This window comes from Bactrocera neohumeralis, unplaced genomic scaffold (assembly GCF_024586455.1).
Source record: "Bactrocera neohumeralis isolate Rockhampton unplaced genomic scaffold, APGP_CSIRO_Bneo_wtdbg2-racon-allhic-juicebox.fasta_v2 cluster10, whole genome shotgun sequence".
Classification (NCBI taxonomy): Eukaryota; Metazoa; Arthropoda; class Insecta; order Diptera; family Tephritidae; genus Bactrocera; species Bactrocera neohumeralis.
Genome location: NW_026089623.1, coordinates 3,094,100 through 3,112,545, shown reverse-complemented (window position 1 = coordinate 3,112,545; position 18,446 = coordinate 3,094,100). Strand labels below are relative to the sequence as shown.

The 18,446-nt window shown below is 44.1% G+C and overlaps 2 protein-coding genes across 2 annotated transcripts in view; one reads left to right on the top strand and one right to left on the bottom strand.

Annotated features, from left to right (window-relative positions):
• The window catches only part of LOC126764884 (sphingolipid delta(4)-desaturase DES1), a 32,909-nt gene that overhangs the window by 4,131 nt on the left and 10,332 nt on the right, over positions 1 to 18,446 (top strand). The gene's annotated exons all lie outside the window — the stretch shown is intronic.
• On the bottom strand, positions 7,554 to 9,527 carry LOC126764852 (uncharacterized). Its single transcript, XM_050482461.1, has one exon. It carries the CDS (start codon positions 9,154 to 9,156, stop codon positions 7,573 to 7,575), a length of 1,584 nt encoding a protein of 527 aa, XP_050338418.1. The 5' UTR covers positions 9,157 to 9,527; the 3' UTR covers positions 7,554 to 7,572.

The window sequence follows — 18,446 nt, the reverse complement described above, 5'->3', positions numbered from 1 at the left end:
TGAAAATACGACTATGTGGCGTGCTGTCGAATACTTCATCATTGGCCAAAAGAGCTGGTTTTAGGCGCTCGATGCTTACATTTATAACCTTGCGTTAACCTCGATGGCAAAAACACGTTCATCAAGTCTTTTGACGTTTAGTTGCGTCGATCCTCAGGAATACGTGTGTGCATATTGACAGTTCTTTGAAACAGAACGTTTTCTGACGGCAATGGTGGGTTGAAGGAACTGGTCTGATTTTCCTCATATATGAACGAAAATCTTCAAGGAAAAATTGGGAATCTCCCGGTGGGTCTCCATCTGAGAAAAATTCGCCAGGAACCCGGAGTGTTGTCCCATATAGATATTCTGCTGGTGATGCCTTTAAGACTACCTTGTAGCAAGTTCTCAATCCCAATAATACTGTTGGTAGAACCTGAGTCCACTGAGAGATTTGATGACATATGATGGCGGCTTTGAGCGTGCGGTGCCACCTTTCTACCAGACCGTTGGCTGCTGGGTAATATGCCGTGGTGCGAATACGTGTGCCGCCGAGTAACCGTGCTAGAGCTGCAAAAAGGGCACTTTCGAATTGGGTACCTTGATCGGTAGTGAGTAGCTTGGGGCATCCGTAGCGGGCGATCCAATGGGAGTAGAACGTGTTGGCAACCGTGCTTGCCGTTATGTCTTTAATGGGTACCGCTTCTGGCCATTTCGTAAATCGGTCGACCATAGTCATGCAGTACTTGAATCTGTGAGAGTCCGGTATAGGTCCGACTAGATCCAAATAGACATGATCGAATCTCTCGTCTGGAATAGGGAATGTGGCGGGTGCTGCGTGTACATGGCCACCTATTTTGGAACGTTGACATGGGACACATTCTCGAGCCCATTGCGTAACATCTTTGTTCATTGATGGCCACACGTATCTTTGAGTGATAAGTTTCACTCTCACTCTGCCGCTGGGATGTGCGAGGTTGTGTAAAGTATGGAAAATTTTCTTACGTAGCGGTGCTGGCACGAATGGTCTGATGTTATTTGTTGAAACGTCACAATAAATAGTCTGCCCGTTGGGATCAAAGGTAAGCGTTTGGAACCTTAATGATGTTTCGTTATTTGCAAGAAGTTGCTGCAGCTCTTCGTCCGAGGCTTGCGCTCGAGACAGCTCATTGTAGTCAATAACTGCTGGTAGATGCATCGTTTCAACGCGTGAAAAGGTATCAGCGACGTTGTTGTCTGAACCGGAGATGTATTCAATGTTAGTCGTGAATTGGCTGATGAATCCTAGCTGTCTGATCTGGCGAGGTGAGGATTTATCCGATTGTTGATGGAACGCAAAAGTCAATGGCTTATGATCTGTCATGACAACAAACTCACGACCTTCAACCCAGTGCATAAAGTACTTGATGGCTTCGTATACAGCTGTCAATTCTCTATCATATGTGCTGTAGTTAATCTGTGCGGGTGACAACTTTTCGAGAAAAATCCAATTGGCCTCCAAACGTTTTTATGTTTCCGCTCTAGCACCGCTCCCAGCGCAGTACAAGATGCGTCACACGTAATCCGAAGTTCGGCGGCTGGTGATGGATGAGCTATGATAGTTGCGGCTGCTAGTTCCTTGATGTAGGTGAAAGCTTGTTCTGATTCTGCTGTCCAAGGTGCTGGTTTGCTATCGTTTTTCTTCTTCGAGCCTTTTAAGAACTCGTTGAGAGGTGCCTGGGCAGCGGCAGCGTTTCTGATGTGTCGTCGGTAGAAGTTTATTGCGCCGAGGAATCTTCTTAGCTCTAAAATTGTTTTAGGTTTTGGGAAATTCCGTAGCGCCTGGACTCGGCTTGGAAGTGGTGCGGAACCGAGTTTCGAAATTCTATATCCCAAGAAATCGACTTCAGAAGCACCCAAAACACATTTTTCCGCATTAATGCACAGGCCGTATTGGCTAAGCCGCTGGAATACTAACCGGAGGTGTTGTATGTGTTGTTGTTCGCTGGATGATGCTATCAGCAGGTCGTCGATGTAAGAATAAAGGCAATCGAGGCCCGTGAGTGCTTCGTTGATAATGCGCTGAAAAGACTGTGCCGAATGGCATGCTGATGAACTCGAATAACCCGAACGGGGTTATTATGGCTGTTTTCGGTATGTCTTCCTCGGCCACCGGAATGTGATGAAACGCACGCCTGAGGTCGATTGTAGAAAATATGTTCTTTCCTGCTAATATTGTGGCATAATCATGAAGAAGCGAGATTGGGTACCGGTCAGGAATAGTTCTTTCGTTGAGTCTACGGTAGTCTCCGCATGGTCGCCAGTCTCCATTCTTCTTCTTGGCCATGTGTAAGGGACTAGCCCAGGGGCTATTTGACGGTCTGGCATGACCCAAATCGATTAGGAGCTCAAACTCCTTTTTGGCCACTTTGAGGCGTTCAGGACATAGCGGTCGATATGCGGTCGTATACGAATAGTCGGCGATGTGTTATGTTGCCACCAGCATACGCCGTGTCTACTGGGGGCCGTTTGTGTTTCCCTGAAACGTGCAGGGCCGTTTGCACTTTTTGGCACGTTGACCAAATTTTCGATGATAATAACATGGTGAGCTTGTAGCATTGTCCTGTGATGCACTTTGTGTATTTTTTTTGCGATTGTTTTCGTTGAATGATGCTTTGTCGAGCCTCTGAGCCAGCTTTTCGACTTGCCGTGCCAACTCGTTAAGTTGCTTTTTTATGTCACTACCAACAGCAAATTTGTGGGTCACAGCCATTATACCGGGATCTTCATGTCCTCGCTGAACTTCCATCTGGCGAACTGCTTTTCGCGCGAGAATAGTGTTGTTTTCTTCACCAGTGGCAGCAAGTGTTAGTTGTATTTGTAGAGGAAGACGGTCAAACCAAATGGTGCCCACAAATGCTGCATCTAAATCATTTCCTCCCAGGCGGTGGATTTCTGCCAGCAGTTCAGACGGCCGTTGATCACGTAGTTCGACGCCGGATAGCAACATTTTGAATCGGCGTTCCTGAGGAATGGCATATTGATTAAGCAGTGCTTCTTATCTGTTTCAGGCGGATTAGAAATAATGTTTTCAACCACGATGAGTGTTTCTTGATCCAGGCGAGCTATTACTGCATAATATTTCGTTGCGTCCATTGTTATTTTTCTGAGCTGGAACTGTGCTTCGACGGCAGCAAACCACAATTGAGCCTGCTGGTTCCAAAACGGCGGTAGTTCAATTCGTTCAAATCGGTCGATGTGCATAGCTTGTAGTGGTGGGAGCTGGGAAAGTGTGTTTGTTTAAAAAAATTCCTCGGTGGGGTTCTCGTCTTGCGAATCTGGGCACCCATCGCCCGATTTCGTTGCACAATTTTGTTGTTAGTCCATTTAACGTGTGCTGTTCAATTGTAGGGGTCACCAATTATGTGGCGAATGAAACACCACAATTATAAAAATATTACAAATTATTTATGGAAGAACACTTGTATTCTTGTTGGCGTCAGTATAATGAGTGACGCTTCTTAAAACTAAAAACTAAGAATTAGGAATTCAGTTGAAACTGAAATTCCAAGAATGTACAGAGAATGAATAACTGACAAACAGTGTCATTGGGGTATTATTTGTTTTCTTTTGGTTCTTCTGTAAAACTTGAACGTAAGGTAGCACTGATTATTAGTTAGAATGCAACCCTTTTGTTATTTTGTGAACCAAAATAATTGCACAAATGTTAAATGTTGAATAAATGTTATTTTGCACTATTTAATAAAAAATGAATGGTTAGAAACGAATTAGTGATGTGTTAGTGCATATAAAAGTTAAATATATAACTATAGAATTCATTATAAATGGGAGAAGTACGCATTTTATTTTTGAACTTTGATTGCGAATATCTCAAAAACCAAAAGTCAGCGGCAACTATATATAGATAGATAGATAGATAAATTAATGAGGATTGCACCGCGACCTAGGGTCTATTGTGCCCTCTCCTGACTCACAGAGTCTCAGCTAGCCCCAGCAAATTGATGAACTCCAATATACTGCTAGGTGCTATTGAGGCGATGTGATCCCTATTTAGAAACATGGATCCTAGGGCCTTGGTCCTGCGCCTACAGATTGCCGTGCAATCCATTAGCAGGTGTTCTGGAGTTTCGGGTTCCAAATCGCAGAACCGGCAATTTGCACAAGAAGCTAGGCCCATGTTGAATAAGTGCTTCTTCAGCTTGCAATGGCCGGTGTAGAAGGCGATCAGTAGCCTGATTTTATTTCTTGGGAGATTGATTATGCATTTAAACCTTTTGAGGTTATAACTCTTCATCAGCAACTTTGCGTGCCGCAAGCCTGAAAGGTGTTGCCAATGTATCTCCCTACCCACTGCTACATCATTGCGGACCTGCTCCTTTATGGTGTGGGGACCCACCGCTATGAAAGGTTCCGGTCCTACCATGCTGGTGGATGCTGCAGAGCGGGCCAGCTTATCGGCCAGTTCATTACCGGCGATGCCTCTGTGGCCTGGCACCCAAATAAGGTGCACCTGGTTGCATTCTGCAAGACTGTTGAGCCGGTCTATACACTCCTGCACCAATAGCGATTTTATCTCGTAAGACGAGATCGCCTTGAGTGCCGCTTGACTGTCGCTAAGTATAGCTATACGTTCGTTGCGATAGCCGCGTTGGAGGTTCAACTCTACGCACCGACTTATAGCAAATACCTCCGCTTGGAATATGCTCGGAAACTTACCCATAGGTATGGAGAGTTTTGTGCGTGGTCCTGCGACCCCTGCGCCAATTCCCTCCGACGTTTTCGAGCCGTCGGTGTACCACCTGATCGAGCTATCCCTGAGTAGCAGCTCGACTGCGGAGTCGCTCCATTCGGCCTTGCTGCCGAGGGTGATCTTAAACTTCTTAGTGAAGTTCAGCTTTTTGTTAATGCCGTCCCTTGGAAGAGGAGCCAGTGGTATAATGCCACTTAGCTCTTCCATGCGTTGGGACGAGATTATTTTACCTATGCCAGTCCCCTCTGCTGTCATTTGAAGCAGAGTGTACTTGGCGACTTGACCAATTAGTAGGTGTAGCGGGGTGAGCTCCAGCAGGGCCTCAAGTGCAGCTGTCGGGCAGGTGCGCATAGCTCCTGTCATACAGACGCACGCAAGCCTTTGCAGTTTCGATAGTTTAAGTGCTACCGTCGTCTGCTCTGCTTTCGGTGCCCACACCACCGCCCCGTAGGTGACAATTGGTCGCACTATCATGGTGTACAACCATCTGATGATCCTTGGTTTGCACCCCCAGGATCTACCAGCCAGCCGGTTGCACACCATCAATGCCTTAGTAGCTTTGACCATGGTCAGGTCAATGTGCTGCTTCCATCTTAACGTGGAATCCAGCGTGAGACCAAGATATTTGACCATGTTTGTCATCTCTATCTCCCTGCCTCCGAGTGTTAAGTTTCTCAGGCCAGGCAGAGACCTGCGCCTCGTAAATGGGACGATGGTCGTTTTCAGGGGGTTGATGTTTAGTCCAACACTGTTGCACCAACCCTTGGCTAGACCTAGTCCCCTTTGTACGATATCGCAGAGAGTACTCACAAATTTGCCTCTAGCTATGATAACAATGTCGTCCGCATATCCTTGACAGCGGATTCCATTGTTTGTTAGCAGCACCAGTAGTTCGTCCACGACTAGGCTCCACAACAGGGGGGATAGAACTCCTCCCTGTGGGCAGCCCTTAGTAGTACCGAGACGGATAGTGGTGCCTCCTGATGTGGTTTCAGCTATTCTGGTGCGCAGTACAGCTTCTATCCACCTGCGCACTGTAGGTGCCACATTCCTTTTCTCCAGTGCCCTTGCCACGCTCCCGTGGGACGCATTGTCAAAGGCACCTTCGATGTCTAGGAAGGCGCATAGCGTCACCTCCCCCGTATCCAGCGAGCTCTGTATCTCCGAGGTTAGCTGGTACAGGGCGGTGTTCGTCGACCTGCCCGCTCTGTACGCGTGCTGATTTGCATGCAGGGGTGCAGTTTCAAGTGCCTTCGATCTTATTTCCTGGTCTAGGATCTTTTCCATACTTTTCAGTAAGAAGGAGGTTAGACTAATCGGTCTAAAGGATTTAGCCAGCGAATAGTCTTTCCTTCCCACTTTCGGTATAAAGATCACTTTTGCTGTCCTCCAGGGTTCAGGGATATACGCCAGCGCCAGACTATCTCTCATCAGCTGTACAAGGTGTGGCAGTAGGATCTGCTCACCTTGTTGCAGAAGCGCCGGAAAGATGCCGTCCGCGCCCGGAGACTTGAATTTGGCGAACGAGGCCGTGGCCCACCTGACTGAGTCCGCAGTAAACAGATTTCTTGCGAGCACCCAGTCCAGGCGAGATGGCTTGTGCTCTGCGACAGGTAGGCACAGGTCCACCTCAACCGTCTCCGGAAAATGCGCACGTAGGAGTACCGTAGCCCTCTCCTCCGCATTTGTCGTATAAGTGCCATCATCGTCTTTTTGAATCGCTAATTCTGTGTTCGTCTTCCTCTTGGCCAGAGCTTTGTGCAGTCTAGCTGCTTCTGGTACTGAGGAGACGTTCTCACAGAAATTTCTGAAATTTACTTGTTTTGCAGACCTAATCTCTTTATTATAAGCAGTTAGGCTGCTTTTGTAATCCTCCCAGTTCCCAGTACGCTTGGCTTTATTGAAAAGCTTACGTACATTCGATCGGAGATCCGAGAGTTTACTAGACCACCAGGGGCATTTACGCCCCTTGGTGATCGTCTTTAGGGGGCAGCTGCAGTGATACGCGTTTGTAATGGCCTGGTTCAGCGCAGATATCCTGCTCTCCAAACCCAGGGCTGATGTACCTCTGACCGACTTCCCCTCTCCTGACAGATTCCGTTCTAACGCATCCCGATAAACAGTCCAATTGGTGTTCTTGGGAATGCGTTTAGGGGGAATTTTCATGACCTCCACCCCTAGCCCGAATCTCAAGATCCTGTGGTCTGACATTGAAGGTTCTGACGATACCCTCCACTGCGAGACCACCCCTGACATGAGCTCGTTGCTTAGGGTGATGTCCAGCACCTCCCTTCTATTGCTTGTGACAAATGTGGGTTCGCACCCAACATTTTCAATACTTAGATTATTGCTAATGATAAATTCTAGGAGAGACTCACCTCGTACATTGCAGTCCGTACTTCCCCATTCTGTGTGATGCGCATTCGCGTCACACCCCAGAACCAGGGGTAGCTTATACCTCCTGCAGTAGTCTACCAGGCCCTGCACCGCTTCCGGGGGCGCAGTAGGTGTGTCACCTGGTAGATAGGCCGTAGCCAAAACAAAGTCCGCTCCCTCCTCTTCTCTGACCTGCACCGCAACTAGGTCCTGTGTTAGGAATTCTGAAATACATAATACATCAATATTTCTCTTAGTTACTATGCAGGCTCGGGGTCTCTCACTAGAAAGATCCCAGATTACCTTATTGTTGTCCACATTGAGGCCTCTGACTTCGCCTCTGTGGACCCATGGCTCCTGTATTAACAGGATGCCCAGGTTATCCGCCGAGAACCTGCTCGCGATTACAGCGGATGCTGACGCCGCGTGATGCAGGTTCACCTGGGCTACTCTTATGCCTTCGACCACTATAGGATCGGTTCGATGAGGAACTGGTCCTCATCTGCCCCGTCCCCCGCAGTACCTATGTCTTCGAGTCCCTCCAAGAGCTCCTGCGTAGAGGGTAGCTCCCCCTCTTCCGTGGTCGGCTTCACTGCTGGGACTTCCGCTGTGGTTTTCGCAGTTGCAACCTGCTCGACTGTCATGGTGCAGGGACGAGTAGATTCCTCGTCCACCTGCATCTTCTCGACTTCCTCTTCTGTAGTCTTCGGTTTGTAGGGCCTTATGACTACCTCACTATACCGATAGCTCAGGCGGAAGCCCTCCTTTCGGATGACTTTGTAGGACTCGTCGTCCACGCACAGGTTTAACCTCCATCCGGCACCCTCCATTTTGCTGTCAACAACTCGCCAGGCCGAGGTATTGATCCCTCCGTTTTGATTCCTGAGGAGCCCCAGAGCAAATTCGAAGTGTTTCCCTTCGCATCTTGGGAGGAGTACCGTCATACTGTGCATGATCGGGATGTCCTCGCCCCTCCTGACGCAAAGACTGGGCCCTTTCCAGCCAGTCAGCTTGGGAGCGATCTCTCTTAGCCAGTTGACGCTGTCTTCATTCCTGCAGTCGATCTGCATAAATCCGCCCTTGAAGTGCACCCCAAGGAAGCGTACAGGGTTCTTGCAACCCCTGTACACCTCCTCCATGAGGAGATTTTGTAGAGCGGTAAGCTCCGCTGCTTCCAGAATCTCCGCGGGGTAGTTCAGGGGCAGCACAGCCATCCGTATGCCCTTTAAGGCATCCGCATATCTACGCTGTCCCTCAGCTGCCCGCGAAGGATTCGGTGCAGAGATCTGGCCTCCAGCTACCTGGGCGTAGCTGCCCCGTTGTCTCTTAGAGTTTGGTGGCTCCTGTGGCGTAATTTGGCTGCTCTTGCGTTTGGCTGCCGGGGTTGCTATCCTGACACTACCAGTCCTAGCGGTTGGATTTGCGTTGACACGACCGCTGCCCCGAATCCCGCTGCTCCCTTTACAGTTGGATGCGATGTTTGCGCCCTTACGCACCTTCGTGGTCGGGGAGGCACTGTTGCCCCTGACTCTGTTCTTTGCCAGTCTCTCGGCCTCCTCAGGAGTTCTTCCCTCCTGGAGGTGCCTAAGGTACCATTTTAGGCTGGCACCACTCATACCCCGCCTACGGGGGTCATCGTTCCCACCCGGACGACCTAATGGTGGTAGAGGGGGCAGTCTTCCCCTGCGCCTCCTTTTCCTTTTGCGCGTGCCTCCTGCTGCGCAAGATTGTTGCGATTCCTCTGGGCTGATCCCGGTTTGAGGAGTTGCGGAGTGGTCCGCTGCGTTGTTAGCGGGTGCAGTGGATGCCGCCTGTTGAGCACCGCTGCATGAGGGCATGTCATCATCATCGTCTCTCGCATGCTCCTCAAACAGCGCTCGCTCATCAGGCGATAGGGCGTCCAGGAAGCTGAACTTACGTTTAGCCCCTGAGCCTCCCTTGCCTGCAACAGTACCGCTGTTGTTGCCGTTGTCCATTGTCGTCTGCTTCGTTCGTTGCCGTGTCATGGTTGTCGTTGAGTTATTAGTGGTTGTTGTTGTTGTTTCGCTCATTCTTTTTCGTACGACCCTTGGCTCAACGAGGTGAGCTGTCGGGTCTCTGTGTTTTTAGGGGAACTAAAAGGTCCGCCGCGCCAGAGCCCCATGCCGCGGTAAGGCCACCGTTACTTCCCAATTCGGCCCGGTGTTGGGAAGGCTCCGTTAAAATACAGCCGAATTTTCCTCCTGGCTGCAAATCATCCAATGGGCACGGGAGTCGCTTAACACCCTGGATTAGGAGGTGGTAGCTCTTGGTTGCCGCACGCATGCGGCACCCGACAACTTGCATGGGCAGTGCCCAGCTGACACCACCCACACCGGTTGGGGGGTGCCGAGTATGCCTTGCGACTTAAGCCCCTGCACCACGACAAGGTGCCTACCATTCGCAGAGGCAACTATATATACAAGTCCATATGTATATTTTTTCGTGATCTAGACCACCTCCTCTATCCGTACAAACCCATTTTAACCCCGAAATCGGGGGATGCTATTCTAAAATTTACAACTTTTATCCCGTTAAATTAACTGTTTCCTGATTTGGGGTCGGCTTTAGAATACCGTCCCAGGAATTCGGGAATAAAATGGGTATGGTCGGAGAGAGGAGGCTCCTCAGATCAAGAATATGTAGCCTACGGAAACCAATAGTTTTCGAGATATCTGTCTTTAAAGTTGAAAAATACCATTATGTGAATTACGTATTTTTTGATTTAAAATGTAAAATACACTTATATGTATTTTACACTTTTATATCAACTAGCACCTCACAAATTTGTTTGCACACATTTTTTTTGCATTATGTAGTGCAAAAATAGTTTTAATTCAATATTTAACTTATTGTTCAAATCTATTTACATAACAATAACAAAAAAACTACAAATTGTCAAATAATCAGTGTTACCATTCTAATATATTTTAACAAACTAACAAAAATACAATAGAAATGAAGATTAAAAAAAAAAAATTTACGCGAAAAAAACTTGACAAACCCCGGTGTTGGACTGACCAGGCTTATTTTTTTGTGGGAAACTTTAGTATACCATCCCACGATTTCAGAGATATTTTAAAATTAAAAAAGTTAAACTGTACCAAATTATTTGCCTAAAATCTGCAAAAATGTAATTGAAAAATTATAAGAACTATTTAAGTCGCTAAGCTGTTTGGATAGTTAAAAGTTGCAATATATTATTTACTTAAAAAGTAAAAAAAAAGGACTTAGTCCTGAGAAGAACATTGTTTATTTTGAAAAAAAAATCTTATTTTGGGCTGAATTACCTGCTATACAAATTTAAAGAATATATATGTATAATATATATACATTCAGTGTAGACAATATATTCTAGCAAGATTTATTTAATCGTGTGCGGACTGCTGTGTGGTGGAACGACCGCGCGACTCAGCTTTTATAGCGGTGACAATTATACATATACAAAGGGTTTTTCCTGATAGCGATAGCTGTGTGATAGCTGTGTTGCAGATATAAATCATTTTTAAATTATCTTTTTTATTTCTAACAAAATTCTAAACTTAAAAATACACTAGGCATCAAATGAAAGTATAAATTTCACAGACGTTATTTCAATGCAGTTTTATTAAAATAAACAATTAATAATTCATACATTAATATTACATTTACGTAAGTATTTAAGTAACAAATTATAAATTAATCTATTTTTTCCCCGGAATAGAAAGAAAAAAATTTGTTCCACTTTAAAAAAACGACTCTTAAACAAAAGTGGTCAAATGAAAGTATAAAATTTGCAAAAAAATACAAAACGTTTGGTTTAAACCTAAATTTAGTGATTAATAGTGCCTTCTTTATTCTGAATTAATGCACGAAGACGTTTTGGCATGCTTCGAACCCAATTTTTTAATATTTTCATTGGAATAATGTCAAATTGACGCTTCGTCTCTAAGAAAAATTATTCCACGTTTGTACGGCTGCTTTTTGTTATTTTGGAATCAAAAATTAACCACAAACGCTAAATTGGATTTAAATCCGGTTACTGAGCTGGCCAGGTCAGTTTTTCTTCAAGCCTTCTTCAAAAAAGCGAGTAGTCAGGCGAGATGTGCGTTGGGGCTCGTTATCTTATTAAAAGAGAAACGACCCCGAGTTCACTTTTTCAAATTTTCGATAAGAATGTCAATATATAAAGCAACCGTCATTTGTCCATCGATTTTAAATACACTACCTACACCAAATTTTGAGAAGCAGACCCTAACCATGAGAGAACATCCTCCATGCTTCACTGATGATTGTATGCTAACCGAAGGTTTACAAGACTCTCTTACTTGTTTTTTTAACTTCTTAGCTCGAATTTGAATTCATCGGACCAAACTACTTTATCTCAAAATATGGTTGGCACATTTAGATATTGTTTTGCAAACTCTAGTCCTTTTTTTCCTACTCGAAATTTAAAACATAGGTCGTTTTTTTCGACATAGTTCTTAAAACCATATGTTCGAAGTTTCCTTTGCATTGTACTAATGGAAACATCCAAACCAAAACTTTTGATCAACTCCCGCGATAAAATTTCAAGGTTTTCAGGAGCTTTTTTCGTACAGTCTCTCAGCGTGTATAGAAATTTTGGACTTTGGACCTCCACCGTATTGAGTCTTGCATATCTTCCTTCTTCTGGAGTATTCAAAAATCTTTCTTGCCTCTCCGATCGAAATGGAATATTTTTCATATATTTTTTGATACGCTTCACCCCTCTTCCCATCTTCTACAATTAAGATCCGATTCTCTTAAATTTTTTAGTATTTTTTACTGAGAACAAAAAAAAAAAACTTTCACCATAACAGAAATTCCCTTAATAAATACAAACGTATTAAATCTGTAGTAAAATTCAGTTCTACCTTGAAAGAAATGAACCAAAACTGAAATCATACTTTCATTTGAAGCGCACTCATAGGCTCACCAGCGAAGACTAAGGCTGAACCCACACAGGGTTAGTCAAAACAGTTTTTCTTGTCTCATACGCAACTGCCTATAGCTTCATATGTGACAACCCACACCGAACAAGACGAAACAAAAACGCATGTTCGTGCTTTGACTTCAAACAAGTCAAGGGCTGTTGTCGAACTTCTTATTTATTTTCTATAGCCAACGCACACCAAATGCGACAAAACCGTCTTTGTTGTTGATCCATACATGCCCACACCGAATGGAACAGACAAGTCACGACAGAAAAACACGTTTCGATTCTTATAGCTGAACCGTTGGTTTTTAAAGTCAAAATTACGCATTTTCTTTGTGCTTTTATTCTGCATACAAGTTGTTCACACATTGCAATCGGGAAACGAGATTTCTCGTATTTAAATAAATTAGACATCGGGAAACGAAAAAATTTCATTTGTGTACTTTGCTGGTAATTTTTAAGCATTTATTTTAGTTCTATTTTTTACCATAATGGATATGGATGATATATTTGAAAGTGAAATGTATAATGATTTATCAGACATACCCAGTGATTGTGGAAGTACAGATAACGAATTTGAAGACGATCCAGATAGTGATATTGTCCCAATTAAAAAAAAGTTTAAACGTATTATTTTATCTGACAGTAGTTCTGAAACAGAAGAAGATGAAAGTATAGACAAATAATAGTATATACAAATAATAACCGGAGTTTTAATTCACACACCGAATTAGTTTGATTTCATTAAAAACACCCCGATTTATAGACAAGTTTGAGCAAAAATCGCCAGATGGCAATGTGTTAAAATGAACATTGACGTGGAGAAATTAGTGATTTTGATCGTGGCAAGGAGCCTAATATATAATTACAACATCTTTGCAAGAACTGATTCGCTTTCTTCTTTTTTTCGTTTTATTTCAATGCACATCTAGCGAGACAAAAAGACAAAATGTCGCATTGTGCTCCGCTTGGTGTGGGTTAGAGCACAAGATGTTTTTGTGTTTTATTAGTCAAAGACGTTTTTGACTAATCCGGTGTGGGCTCAGCCTAATCACTCTCGATGGAGTAAACATTTTTTGTATCTAAATAATAAGTACAAATATTACTCCAACTGTTTACTTACATAACGGTGCATATACATAAAATGTTTTATGACTTTATTCTTAAGCGAAAATGTAGGAAGTAAATGAATAATTCTGAGGTTTGCCAGTATATATTACATTTATACTTTCATTTGATGCCTAGTGTATATGTTGACTAATAGCCCTGACAGACGAGCAAAATTAATGCGCCTTAAGCAACGCTAATGGCCATCGCGCAAAGGACCATAAATCTTTCGCAGAACCTTTTCTCTCAAAAACTCGCAACGTCGACTCATCAGTTGTTGTCATCGTCCATGCCTTTGCACCATAAAGCAGGACTGGAATAAAAAGTGATTTATAGAGTTTGGCTTTTGTTCGTCGAGGGAGGACTTTACTTCTCAATTGCCTACTTAGTCCGAAGTAGCACCTGTTGGCAAGAGATATCCTGCGTTGCATTTCGAGTCTGACGTTGTTGTTTGTGTTGATGCTGGTTCCTAAATAGACGAAATTATCTACAACTTCGAAGTTATGACTGTCAACAGTGCATTGCAACCGGGTGCCGGACCCAAAGTACGGCAGAGGTTTTAGATGGGACTCTAACCCGTCCAAGGTGGTTAGTGTGTCCATTCCACACTGCCAATTGGTACTGAAAATGCTTAGCATTCTCAGGGCGCTGATCAACGCATTGATTTGATCCGCTGTGCTTTTGAGCGCCGTGGAGTAAGGCTGTCGTCAGCAGGTACCCACGTAAAACACACCGGACGTTGTCAACAGTGTGCAATGTGACGACTGTTTGTTCGTCTTGGCCTCGTTCACCACCAGACCCATTTGCTTCGCTGCCTTATCAATTCAGGAGAATGCTGAACTAACGGCGCGGTTGTTAAGGCCAATGATATCAATATCATCAGCATACGCCAGCAGCTGTAAACTCTTATAGAAGATTGTACCATTTCGGTTTAGTTCTGCAGTTTGAATTATTTTCTCCAGAAGAAGGTTGAAGAAGTCACACAAAAGAGAGTCGCCTTGTCTGAAACCTCGTTTGGTATCGAACGGCTCGAATAGGTCCTTCCCGATCCGGACGGAGCTTTTAGTGCTGCTCAACGTCAGTTTACACAGCCGTATTAATTTTGCGGGATATCAAATTCAGACATCGCGGCATAAAGGCAGCTCCTTTTCGTGCTTTCAAAGGCAGCTTTGAAATCGACGAAGAGGTGGTGTGAGTCGATTCTCTTTTCCCGGGTTTTTTTCCAAGATTTGGCGCATGGTGAATATCTGGTCAGTTGTTCGTCCAATCAGTTTGTTCCAATCGTTGGGCATGCTTTCATCAGACCATACTGGTGTCAAATGTCACGTCAATATAATCAATAGTGTTTACGCTTGCCTTTCTGAAGTACATAAAGTGCACTTTGGGATTTTTACGATGACTGAAATTATTCAACAAAGCAGTTCCATTAAATTTGTGTTGTTAAATTTCTGGTGCTGAAATATTCAGAATGTTTGAAATGGTCTTCGGTGGTAATTGCTTGTCGCGAGTAAGGGTTCTTGATTGTTGTAAATTGTTCAAAGAGGTTGAAAGCGCGTTGATCAGCACCTGGTGATCAACATGTCAATAAAATAAAGGAATTGGGGATTGAGAATTGACGATTAACAGTCAGAGATCTTACTGGCATAGTTGGAATATCGGAAGGATAAGTGAAAACCATTTAAACTTAAAAAAAGTGAAAATACCATTGGTTCTAAAATCACTGAATTGTTTTCAAAATACAGCGTCGCTTTTACGTCTGTGAAACAATGCTTTCCGACTACCAAGATGTGATGAAACTTATTATTACTGGCGATAAATTTTTTGCTCTACAAGGTGCGATCCAAAGTAAACAAGTACTGTTTAAATTTAGCGCCCCCTAGTGGCGCCATCTATATGTCGATTGGCGTTAAATTTTGTTTAAAAATTGGTAAAACTTTTACCGAAACGTTTCAATTGATGAAACAAGTTTATGGCGATGATTGCCTATACATAAATGACGATCAACATGTGTGCCATCGACTCTATGCGTGAATTCATCAAAAATCAGCCGAAATCATCATTAAAATTCATGGAAATGGAATTGAAATATTTACTTCACAATCATATTTTCTGTATATTTTCATCAGCAATCATATTTTCTGTAGGGCCATATTCAATAGGGTGGGTCGATTCCGGATTGTTTTCGATTCGAGATTTCTAATAGTGCGGAAAAGTTGCCTTAGTACTTCCTGATTCCAATGCAACTTTTTGTTTTGAGATCGGATTGCATCTTCAACCCCAACTCCGGCATTGAAATTTCGGAAATTCGCCTAAAATCGTGAAATTGTCTACCTAGCGCCTGAAATACGCATCTCATGGCAAAATGTATAAAACAAAAGTTATTTGTCACGTCATTTGCTACCGAAATGGTATATGTGATCATGGCCGTAGGACGAACCGTTCCCGAGATACGAGCGAAAATGCGGCGCGCCACAGCGCAAGGTGAAAATCGGCTTGCGGCCACACTTCTTGACGTTGATTTCGCCAAGTGGTATCACTCACATTCATTCACCTACGCTAAAGGACACGTTCGGATAGGTCTCCACACAAATATTTTTTCATCGAGTTAATTCATTCTTGTCGGTGATTTCGCCTTCCTGCGCCATACGACTGCGCCATACGACACGTTCGGACTGGTCTCCACATAAATATTTTTTCATCAAGTTCCTTCACTCTTGTCGTTGATTTCGCCGAGTATTATCACTTATATTCTCTCAAGAGAACACAGAACTCAAAATGTCTGTATCTAAATTTAAATTTAGACAAAAATGTCCTGTGTTTGGCATATACATATCCGTACAATCTCTCTGAGTCCCAGTTACCTACTTATCAGGATGTTCTTTTGTGTTATCAGTTTGAAAGATTTCGTATAGGGCGACTCCGAGGCGACAACTATGAACCTAGGGGTAAAGAGGTTACAGAAATAATTGCAAAAAAGGTTGAAAATACTTTCAAAAAGTCATTTATTCCGATAGTTTCGCACACCAGAGTTATACAAATGCTCACCATATACCATAAGAAATTTCTGACTCTTAAACAAATGTTTTTAAGGAACCCAATAGGTTTGAGCTCTAAAAGAGACGACTTTGTCTCTTCTGGCGGAAAATTATTTGACATCGCTGCTTGTAAATGAATTTATTTTTCTTCTTGCACTTGTCCAAAGGAAAGGAAAGTTCATATCAATGAACAACCATTTCTCTTGGACCAGAGAACCAGAAGAATTGGTCGCATTAGAAGTGTTGGATCTACCTGAATCTAAAAAGATTACAAAGAAAAATGAATGTAAAGAAAAGCTTTCAAAACGTCATTCAACATCAACACTTAACAAAAAGTAGAAGTAGAACACGTGACCATTCAGATCAGCCAGACTCTCACATGGATTCTTCCAAAAACGATGCTGATGATGAATTTTATCTTCCATCCTCTAAAACCAAACAAAACACACTAGTATTAGAACACACTGCTTTAGCTGCCCAAAGATTTGGAGTAAGTGATAGAGTAGCGGCCTTGATTGTTTCATCTGCTTTTCTGGATGCCAAAAAAGCAGGTTTGATAACAGAGGATCAGGCTAGCTTTGTCACTGACAAATGCAAGATTCTTCTTCTTCTTATTTGGCGTAGACACCGCTTACGCGATTATAGCCGAGTTAACAACAGCGCACAGAATTTTTCTCTCGAAAACTCGTAACGTAGACTCATCGGTTGTTGTCATCGTCCAGGCCTCTGCACCATACAGCAGGACGGGAATTATGAGCGACTTATAGAGTTTAGCTTTTGTTCGTCGAGAGGGGACTTTACTTTTCAATTGCCTACTCAGTCCGAAGTAGCACCTGTTGGCAAGAGCAATCCTGCGTTCGATTTCCAGGCTGACATTGTTGGTGGTGTTAATGCTGGTTCCTAAATAGACGAAATTAATTACAACTTCAAAGTTATGACTGTCAACAGTGACGTGAAAGCCAAGTCGCGAGTGCGACGACTGTTTGTTTGACGACAGGAGATATTTCGTTTTGCCCTCGTTCACTGCCAGACCCATTTTCTGTGCTTCCTTGTCCAGCCTGGAGAAAGCAGGACTAACGGCGCGGGTGTTGAGGCCGATGATATCAATATCATCGGCATACGCCAGCAGCTGTACACTCTTATAGAAGATGGTACCTTCTCTATTTAGTTCTGCAGCTCGAACTATTTTCCAGAAGCAGGTTGAAGAAGTCGCACGATAGGGAGTCGCCTTGTCTGAAACCTCGTTTGGTATCGAACGACTCGGAGAGGTCCTTCCCGATCCTGACGGAGCTTTTGGTGTTACTCAACGTCAGTTTACACAGCCGTTTTAGTTTTGCGGGGATACCAAATTCAGACATCGCGGCATAAGGGCAGCTCCTTTTCGTGCTGTCGAAAGCAGCTTTGAAATCGACGAAGAGGTGGTGTGTGTCGATTCTTCTTTCACGGGTCTTTTCCAAGATTTGGTGATACTCGGTACTCTGGTCGGTTGTTGATTTTCCAGGTCTGAAGCCACACTGATAAGGTCCAATCAGTTTGTTGACGGTGGGCTTTATCTTTCACACAATACGCTCGATAGAACCTTATATGCGATGTTGAGTAGGCTAATCCCACGGTAGTTTGCACAGATTGTGGGGTCTCCTTTTTTATGGATTGGGTATAGCACACTTAAATTCCAATCGTTGGGCATGCTTTCGTCCGACCATATTTTACAAAGAAGCTGATGCATGCTCCTTATCAGTTCTTCGCCGCCGTGTTTGAATAGCTCGGCCGGCAATCCGTCGGCCCCTGCCGCTTTGTTGTTCTTCAGGCGGGCAATTGCTATTCGAACTTCTTCATGGTCGGGCAATGGAACGTCTGCTCCATCGTCATCGATTGGGGAATCGGGTTCGCCTTCTCCTGGTGTTGTGCGTTCACTGCCTTTCAGCAGGCTGGAGAAGTGTTCCCTCCATAATTTAAGTATGCTCTGGGCATCGGTCACTAGATCACCTTTGGGGGTTCTACAAGAGTATGCTCCGGTCTTGAAACCTTCTGTAAGCCGCCGCATTTTTTCGTAGAATTTTCGAGCATTACCCCTGTCGGCCAGCTCATCAAGCTCTTCGAACTCACGCATTTCAGCCTCTTTCTTTTTCTGTCTACAAATGCGTCTCGCTTCCCTTTTAAACTCTCGGTATCTATCCCATCCCGCACGTCTTGTGGTCGATCGTAACGTTGCGAGGTAGGCAGCCTGTTTTCTCTCCGCTGCGAC